Below are 10,280 nucleotides of genomic sequence, written 5' to 3' on the forward strand. Positions count from 1 at the left end.
TGTTTCAGCCTCACATCTTTTTTGAATTATCCAAGAGCTTGGGGTGCCTGTAGTTCCTCATTACTTTCTTCATGGCAACATCTTGTTCAAGTTCACTGGCCAATCAACAGTCTTCCTCTTGTAGTGTAAATTGTTGTGATCATTTTAAATTTGGCAATTTTGCATTTGTCATGGTAAGTGCAAGAAGAAAAGCTTCGTAAACATGCCTCTCTTTTCAGCAATTTTTAAATATTTGGTACAAGATGATATTTTAGATATGTGGTTGACAAACAATTGAATATTTTGGATTTTCACAATGCTGACAACTCTGGATGTGTATATTACAACATTATAGAACACGTTAGTTGGCTTTAAATGCACTGTAGGACGTCCTGAGGTCGGAAAAGGCAGTATATAAATGCAAGTCTTTCTTTCCTATTAACAAAATATATCAAATAATCAATCTTACTTTGAATATCTAGGAGGTATTGTTTATCTGAACTTCATGTTGCAATCCATTAACTTAAATTGGGAAGTACAAAGTTCACACCATTATGAAATCAGTGTACTCCTGCTCCTAATATAAGTTTATGTGAACCAGTACAAATAATTATTTTTAATAATAATCCTTGCCTACTGAACTACTTACTGTTGTGCTGTTTAGGATTGTGGGAATTAGTAACAGTAACATTTTTCTTGTTTTTGCAGGGCTCATACCTGCTTCAACAGGCTAGATCTCCCTCCATACCCATCCTTTTCTATGTTGTATGAGAAGATGTTGACTGCTGTAGAAGAGACGAGCACTTTTGGATTGGAGTAACAAGTTGCAATGAAATATTAGCATATTTCTTCAACTGGAACTTTTCTCATGCACTTTCTGGAATTGGAGGGTGTGATATGGCAGCAGCAGACTGACTTTGGTGGACTCCTTACGGGATTTGAATTAACAAAGAATTGGCCTTCATAGACTTACAGGACCTAATGGTGAGTTACACAGCATGCAGGAGATGAAGCAAGATTACTGGGTACAATCACTGTACACATTCTGCTGATCATGTGTCTGATATGAGAAATGAAGAGAAGAAACCAATAGCCTTGCACAGTGGTCAGCTCATACACAATAGTTGGTTATTTGTGCCAACTATAAAAATACTAAATATGCTTTTGTAATGAAAAGCAGTTGAGAAACGACCAAGGCTTGCACAGAGATAGATCAATATTACTTCGGAATGACTGTGAAAATACTATGACAATGGACAATTCATTTTTTCATAGAGTTTATTTCAAAATCTGAAGAGTGAGGTATATGTCTTTTTATAAACTCAGTGTTATACCTGTATCTTCTAAAGCTCCAAGCTGAATACAAATGTAATTGTTAATGAAATTATGGTCTTTATATACCTGTTATTGCATGGTATACAATCACAATTATGGAAATGTCGAAATGTCTAGAATTACAGCTCATTCTCATTATGACACAGTAAAAATGTCAACAGTTGTGAAATTCACTTTTATTCAATCTTTGTCATAGATTCTGTACAAGTCCTATATAATCTTTAAACTACCGAAGCCTTGTTGGAGGGAGATGTCTGGCAGTTCACTCTTTGTGCTTCTTCTAAATTTATTTAGGTTGTCTGCTCCAAGTCATCCGAAAGATTGATGCCTTTTTTTTCATTTTATACAAATCAAGTTTTCAGTAACAGAAAAAGCTTTTTTAAAAATTGCACTGAAAGTACCAAAGTAAAAAGGAAAAGAATTGCACAGTTCACATAAAGTCGGTACGATGGTAGAGTCATAGGCAGAATTATAGAAACCATTTTTCAGAACACTTCTTATAATATAATGTCTTGAGTAATAGGACTGCACACAAAAATTAGTCTTAGCATGTCCTTTAAAAATATCACTTCCCTCTTGAACAAAGTAAGATAAAGCGATTTACAGTTGTAGATCAGAAATACCTGCTCAGTTAAATCTTGTTAACAGCTTTTTCCTTGATAAGCAACAGAGGTTCAATTTACTGTAAAACAGTATTTTCATAGTACTTGAGTGAGGGCAGTTGAAAAAATTCTTAACAAAGGAAATGTAATTTGGCATATTGAATGGTACGCGAATAATAGTGATAAAGACATTTACATGAAAATACATGAACTTTGGAGCTCTCAGTGAAATTTCACTGATGTAAAAATACTCTGTTTTCTGGTATTTACTGTCCATGTGAAATTCCAGAAATTTCAGTTATTTTACTGCTTACAGTTCAAAAGAGAACATACTCAGTTAACATGCACTACTTCAGGTCAAAGTGCTTGAATAATTTTTTTCATGAACTGAACGCACATTCTCTGATTAATCTTATACACAGGTCAAAGTCTACCCATGAAGCATTTTAATGATTTGAAGAAAAATGGATTCTAATCTAAAAGTTTATGAACTTGTTTTTACATTATTTTAACCGCTGTGTTATTGCTAACGTGCTAATGTGCCTAGGTCCACATCCTAGATCTTTTAAATACAAAGCTTGAACTCCTAGATCTCTATTATCCAATAACACCTTAGCACATATTAATGCAATGGACCATGTGGCCAATAGTGATCAAACCGGTTCAAATTTATGATTTGGATATTGCATCATCTTTTAAGTATTTCTTATCAATAAACAACATTTCTGATTTCATTTTTTCTTACCAACTCATGCATGAGCTGCCCATTGACTTATTTGTTATGTTGATAGGGTCGGTGCTGTAGTGTCATACACATGACTTAATGATGTAAGACATTGCATGGATGCTATACTTCTTTACATGGAAAGAGATCATTTAGCTTTGGTTATGACATAAACATTGACATTTCTGGTACACTTGCCCTATTTTGTATGGTGTTTAAAAAATTTAATTTCATTTCACACTTAATTTTATATTATAAATCACACATGGCTAATAGGACACAAACTATTAAAAGATTCCATAGCCGTATTTGTAAGTTAGTGTTCTGCTTCATTTCACAGTTTGAATCTGTCTATTGGGATTATGCAGAATTTTGTACACGATTACTATTAATTATGCTGAAAATACTTAGGATTATTGTTATGTTTTTGTCAACTATGATTTAATGAAAAGAAAATGTTTTTAATGTATCAAAATATGAATTACTTTTGTTTTATTTTCATAATAATGTATATATTTTATTTAAAACCGTGCTGCATCATTTAAAATCATTACTTGGGAATAAAGATTCATAGAAACAGCAGTAAATATGAAAGAAAGATTTTGTTTATTGCAAAACAGTTTTTACATTAAATCTCAACTTCTGACAAGTACTTTGTCCAGGCTGTGAACTGCATTACTCATTGGTAAGTTTGTCTCATTGGACAACATTTATAGAAATTGATGTTATTTGCCTGTTCTGATAATTTACTATAGTAAAATTAAAAGCATATAATTCAGTGTATTAATTCACCCACTTCACATTCTTGGCTGGGATTCTCCGAAATCCCGGCCAAGTGTTGATGCCACCGTCAAAACAGGCGCGAGCGACGTCGTTGTCAACAGGCGACCAGGCCCAGTCATTCACCCTTCCTTGGGGGCTAGAACAGCGCTGGAGTGCTGTGCACTGCTCCGGCACCAAAAGCCGGTCCTACATGGCCGGCACAGGTCCACGCATGGGCTCCCCACAATGGTGCGGGTCCGCGCATGCGCAACACAGCTGTCTCCGAGCCGGCCCCGGGCAATATGGTGGAGCCCTACAGGGGCCCGGCGTGGAGGAACATAAACCCCTCCCGGAATGAGTATGCCCGCCGATCAGTAGCCCCTGATCGCAGACCTGGCCACCGTGGAGCCCCCCCCCCCCCCCCTCAGAGTTGGCTCACCCCACCCCTCCACCAGGAGCAGCCAGAACGCCATGCGAACGACGCTGGTAGGACTCGGCGGGCACTCAGGCCATCGAGCATGGAGAATTGCCGTGGCGACTACGCCGGCGCGATTAGCGCCGATTCTCCGGTTGCCAGATTTGCGCGCCCAACCCAGGGTGGAGAATCCCACCCTGTGTTCTTAAGAGTCGCTTAGAAATAATCAAAAATGTCTCCATAGAAACTACAACTAGTATACCAATCTGTGAAGGAAGACCGTCATACTTTTCTTGTGCCCAAAGCACCAATGAATTATTTGACTAATTCCTTATATGATGCAACCGTCAAATGTAAATGCCTTCATTGGACCAGGAGAGGCCCAATTAGTGGTATTGAACAAACTGCAAGTTTCCTGCAGAGCAGCAAAGGCAGATGACTGCTATGATGGAGTCTAGCAGAAGAGAGGTGGTAATATCTCAGATACCCAGTAGCACAAATGTGGACAAATGTAAGGTAATGCAAACTTAGCACAAGATCCTGAGAGCATTGGGCCATAGCATTAGGAAGTGCTATTTTCAAAGTATTCCAGCCCCCATGGGCAATTGAAACTCTGGGTCCTTTTTTTCACATTCCTGATAAGTTTTGCATGTATGAACATACCATTCTGCATGTTCCGCCACTTTATTCCCACAAATTACTCAATATTTTCTGACAGTTTTTCCACATTGTTCTGTAATTAAAACATAGCTTTACATAGTTGATCAATGACAATCAGTAGCTCAAATAATATATAACACATGGGATAAAAAGCATACCCTTTGAGTCATCTTGAGCAATGTCTCATGAGAATTATGGATGACTTATAATATGGTGCAATATAATTTGGCCCATTTCATCTGCTGGCTGCCATGGACAGAATATATTCACTCTCACTATTGTAGTGAGAACATCACTGGACTTGTAATGGAGAGGTCAGGGCTAATATTCCGGAGACATTGGTTCAAATCCCACAATGGCAGATGGTAGAATTTAAATTCAGTTATGAAAAATCTGGCATTGAAAGCTAGGTCAGTGATGGTGACCGTGAAGCTATCACTGATTTTACTAAAAACACATCTGGTTTACTCATGTCCTTTAAGGAAGGGAATTAACATCCTTAACTGGTCTGGGCTGCATTTAACTCCAGATTTGCAACAATATTGTTGACTTTTAACTGCCCTTTGAAATGACCACTCAGACCTGGCAATTAGGGTTGGGCAACAAATACTGGCTTTTCCAGCAAAGTCCACATCCTATGAAAGAATATTTAAAAATGCACTTACTAGAAATTAATGTTGGTCTTGGTCTCAAGTACAAATATTGGATATAGATAAAGAATGCTGCACTTTTACAGATTACAGTTAATTTACAATTAAATGAAACATAACTTCTGGTCTCTTACTGGACAGGCCTGTAGTTCCTTGAGGTGAGTATAATGCTCAGGTGTTGAGGGAAATGGCCAGGCAGTGCCCTGGTATAGTGGGTTGGCACTGTGGCTACTGGACGGAGAATGACACTGAACCATGGAACAAGTCACACATTGATGGACAGGTCATTTCTACCACAAAGTTCTGGACAGGATAACACATTCTCAGGTTTATCCTCTGTTTCTGTTAAGGAACCTGTAAAAGAAACCATGTGTTTCTTTTTGTGAAAATGAGCTGATATAGCTTTGTATTGGTACTAACATGGAATGATGATGTTTCCTTGTTGTTTAATCATTAGTGCGATATGTGGAATGTTACGTAGTTAATTTTAAATCTTTGTTACTGTTTGTGGTGATATGCCTATGGGCTACAGACCTGGGCCACAGAGATAAGTTATGCCCCGCCACAAGTTCTGGAAACGGCTCCAATGACGTACTCCCAGTCGGCAACACCGATGACAAATGGGAGGACATTGATGAAGATGCTGATTGCAGTGATGTGGAGGTTGAACTATTAGGCGACACTGACACTGATTCTGTAGGCGACCTAATGTCCACATCATTATGCAGCTCCACGGACCACGAGTTTGATCTAGAAGACCCAGGGCTTGGATCAGCTAAGCCAGAAACTATAGTAATTTCCAGTGGTGATGAGCAAGTCACTGATGCTCTAGCAAGCCGAGAGGAGGTGAGACTGCTAAACATGGTTTCATCCTCCATGCCAATACTAGAAACCGAGATGATCACATGTTGATGAGGCCGCAGAAATGGGCGAGCTCACACCGACCAAAGATGCGAAGACGCTTAAACCTCATTTGACACCTCACCACATAACGACATCCAGCACCACACCAGAGGCCGCTACAAAGAAGACAACCAAGAGACACACTAGAATACTTCACCGTGTCCAGAAAATGAAAAAGAAAAAGAAGAAAAGGCTGGGAGAACTACCGCATCAAGCCAGCCAACCAGTATCAAAAGCACTTGGATTGGATTGGTTTATTGTCACGTGTACCGAGGTACAGTGAAAAGTATTGTTCTGCATGCAGCTCAAACAAATCATTTCGTACATGAAAAGAAAATACATAATAGGGCAAACATAAAATACACAATGTAAATACATAGACACAGGCATTGGGTGAAGCATACAAATACACAATGTAAATACAGACAAAGGCATCGGGTGAAGCATACAAGAGTGTAGTACTACTCAGTAGAGATGTGTGAAGAGATCAGATCAGTCCATCGGAGGGTCGTTTAGGAGTCTGCTACCAGCGGGGAAGAAGCTGTTTTTGAGTCTGTTCGTGAGTGTTCTCAGACTTCTGTATCTCCTGCCCAATGGAAGAAGTTGGAAGAGTGAGTAAGCTGGGTGGGAGGGATCTTTGATTATGCTGCCTGCTTTCCCAAGGCAGCGGGAGGTGTGGATGGAATCAATGGATGGGAGACGGGTTTGTGTGGTGGACTAGGCGGTGTTCACGACTCTGTAGTTTCTTCTGGTCTTGGGCTGAGCAGTTGCCATGCCGGGCTGTGATGCAGTCAGATGGGATGCTTTCTATGGCGCGCGTGTAAAAGTTGGTAAGGTAAAAAGCAACAACGTGCCAGAAAACGAAAGCAAAAGCGACTGGTGATGCAGATATAGCGGTCTTGGGCACAGGCCTTTCCAGACATAGGGTGAAGCATAAGAAAAGCAAGAAGCTGGCAAGCGAACCAGATTCTGCAGAAGTAGGCACCGATTTGAAACAACGATGGTCGCACAGAATGCAAACGGACACTTTTTGTAAAACTTACTGTACCAGCTACAGGCCAGTCTGTATAAAATGTAATGTGTGATGTTGTCTGTAAAAAAGAATTTTATATTAATGCTTTGTGAGGAAGGGGGATGTGGTGAGATGCCTAATGGCTACATCATAGTTGGTGTGAGACCTCCAACTAACAGGTGGCGGTACAGCCACACCATGCAGCCTCCAGACCAAGGTCATGTGACCTGGGACCTGGATATAAAGAGAGGCACATTCGGCCATTTTCAGAAGTAGGAGAGGAAAATAAGACGTACATGTAATTGGTCAGTGCTAGGTGTAAGTTCCAGAGGAGTAGCAAGATTCCATGATAATGTACTCTGTATCAGATTGCCATACTGCCACATGAGACACAATAAAAGGACATATCAAAGTGTTTGGTGAGTTACTTCATGAAGCGCAAGGGACCAAATACAACACTGTTGATTGTTTAATAAATAAAATATTATCAACTGGCTGCAGGTTGTGTTTTCTGTGTGCTCCTGCTTCTGGCTGCAAAATGCCTGAAAGCCTAGTGCTAATTTATTGCTGCTACTATGGCCTGGAATAAGGAAAAGGGAGGCTATAAGCAGGCCTCTTACCAGTTGAAGGAGGAGACGAGGTGCTCTCTCACTCTGCAGTACTCTGTGTTAGTGTGGTTTTCAGGTAATGATTGTTCCTGCCTTGAGAGTCTGTTGCTGGTAGCTGCCGGAGGGGGAGAGAGGAGTGACCCAACTGCTGTTGCTGCCATTTGGAAACTGTGTGTTTGCTGCTGTTGCCTCTGTTGCTTGGAGTGAGGATGGGGAGAGAGTGTTATGCAACCACTACTGCTGCTGCCATAGGGGAAGAATGTTGGCTGATTTAAGTGAGCAACTTTCTGGAGATACGGTAGGGCAGCACGGTAGCATTGTGGATAGCACAATCGCTTCACAGCTCCAGGGTCCCAGGTTCGATTCCGGCTTCGGTCACTGTCTGTGCGGAGTCTGCACATCCTCCCCGTGTGTGCGTGGGTTTCCGCCAGGTGCTCCGGTTTCCTCCCACAGTCCAAAGATGTGCAGGTTAGGTGGATTGGCCATGATAAATTGCCCTTAGAGTCTAAAATTGCCCTTAGTGTTGGGTGGGGTTATGGGGTTATGGGGATAGGGTGGGGTTATGGGGATAGGGTGGAGTTGTTGACCTTGGGTAGGGAGCTCTTTCCAAGAGCCGGTGCAGACTCGATGGGCTGAATGGCCTCCTTCTGCACTGTAAATTCTATGATTCTATGAAGAATTAGTCTTGCAGCTTGCTGGTGCTTTTGTTGTACTACCGACTGTGCATACTGCCTCTATTACTTCTGTGGCTGGACCAAAAACTGGGTAGAATTGGTGACTATTACTACAGGAGGGGAAGGGCGATGGTCGCTTCAACTAAGGTGATGTGACCATCAATTCACTAGACACACGATTGGAAGTAAACTGTGCTTTTAATAGTCTTACAACTGAGCCTGCCTGCGACCAGAGGAACTGAGAGCAGGCTTACGGCTGCAGCACATTATACGTCCCGTAGTGGGAGGGGCCATGGGCGGAGCCATGGGTGGAGCCCTGTACAAGCTCCTCATCTCCCCCTATGGGCAGAACCGTGCAATGGCTCACATACAGAGCCCACAAGGACATAATATAATGCAATGCAATACAGTGTGAATTACAATACAGTATAATTCACCACATTCACCCCATGTAAAAAAATCAAGTCCGGCAGGGGTGACGGGTCTACAAGTTGAGTCGGTCCGGGACTCTGTTTTCCACGACATAGCCGAGGATGGCTAGTCTGGTAGTGCGGAAAATGCATTTCACATATAGGTGAGGTTGAGTTTCTGGGCGGTTTGGAGAAATCGGTGGAGGTTGGCATCGTGGTCCTGCTGATCATGGCCGCAGATGGTGACATTGTCCAAGTACGGAAACGTGGCCCGCAGCTCGTACTGGTCCACCATTCGGTCCATTGTTCGTTGGAACACCGAGACCCCATTCGTGACGCCAAAGGGGACCCGGAGGAAATGGAAGAGGCGGCCATCTGCCTCGAATGCCGTGTAGTGGCGGTCCTCCAGGCGGATTGGGAGCTGGTGATAAGCAGACTTCAGATCCACCATGGAGAATATGCGGTCCTGGGCGATCTGATTAACCATGTCTGCAATCCTGGGGAGGGGGTACGCATCGAGGTGCGTGAACCGGTTAATGGTTTGGCTATAATAAACCACCATTCGGAACTTTTCCCGGTCTTGACGACCACCACCTGAGCTCTCCAGGGGCTGTTACTGGCCTCTATGGTTCCCTCGTGTAGGAGCCGCTGGACTTCGGCTCTAATAAATACCCTGTCCTGCAGGCTATATCACCTGCTGCGAGTGGCTACGGGCTTACAGTTTGAAGTGAGATTAGCGAAGAGTGGAGGGGGGGTCGATTTTTAGTGTCGCTAGGCTGCAGATAGTGAGTGGAGGTAGGGATCCGCCGAAGCTGAGTGTGAGGCTCTTGAGGTTACATTGGAAATCGAGTCCAAGTAAGAGTGGGGCGCAGAGTTCGGGGAGTACGTACAGCTGGAAATTAGAGTAGCTGGCACCCTGAATCGTTAGGGTCGTGACGGTGCGCCCTTGTATGTGGACTGAGTGTGAGCCCGAGGCGAGGGAGATAGTTTGCCGTGCAGGGAAGATAGGGAGCGAACAGCGTCTTACCAGGTCAGGGTGTACGAAGCTCTTGGTGCTCCCGGAGCCGAAGAGGCACGGTGTCCTGTACCCGTTGATTTTAATGGACATCATCGAGCTCTGGAGGTGCTTCGGACACGACTGGTCCAACGTGACTGCGTTGAGTTGCGGGTAGTTGGTGGCTCGATCAGCTGTGCTGGAGTGGCCCCGTGATGACTGTCCGCGCTTCGGACGCGACTGGTCCAATGTGACTGCGTTGAGTTGCGGGTAGTCGGTGGCTCGATCAGCTGTGCTGGAATGGCCCTGTGATGACTGTCCGCTGAGATCGTATTCGTCGAGGTTCGGTTCGGTTGATGGCCAAGATGGCGGCCCCCCTTGATCGGACGTGGCGGGTGCTGGAGAAGATGGCGTCCAAGATGGCGGCCCCCATTACTCGCACGTTGCCGACCACGTGGAGGAGGGTCGCCAAGATGGCGGCCCCCATGAGTCACACATGTCGGGTGGAGGCGGAGTCGGCAGACATGCTGCAGCATTATGGGGCCAGCGGGC

At 43.4% G+C, this 10,280-nt stretch overlaps 1 protein-coding gene across 2 annotated transcripts in view; it reads left to right on the plus strand.

Moving 5' to 3' along the window:
• Window positions 1-3,289, plus strand: part of LOC119961788 (E3 ubiquitin-protein ligase HECW2-like) — a 514,237-nt gene extending 510,948 nt beyond the window's left edge. For both annotated transcript variants that reach the window (XM_038789110.1, XM_038789111.1), the window contains one exon: window positions 688-3,289. In XM_038789110.1, coding sequence (XP_038645038.1) covers window positions 688-799 — 112 coding nt within the window. In that variant the 3' untranslated portion in view covers window positions 800-3,289. The remainder of the gene's footprint in view (window positions 1-687) is intronic.
• Window positions 3,290-10,280: the final 6,991 nt, after the last annotated feature.

Source organism: Scyliorhinus canicula, chromosome 2 (assembly GCF_902713615.1).
Source record: "Scyliorhinus canicula chromosome 2, sScyCan1.1, whole genome shotgun sequence".
Lineage (NCBI taxonomy): Eukaryota > Metazoa > Chordata > Chondrichthyes > Carcharhiniformes > Scyliorhinidae > Scyliorhinus > Scyliorhinus canicula.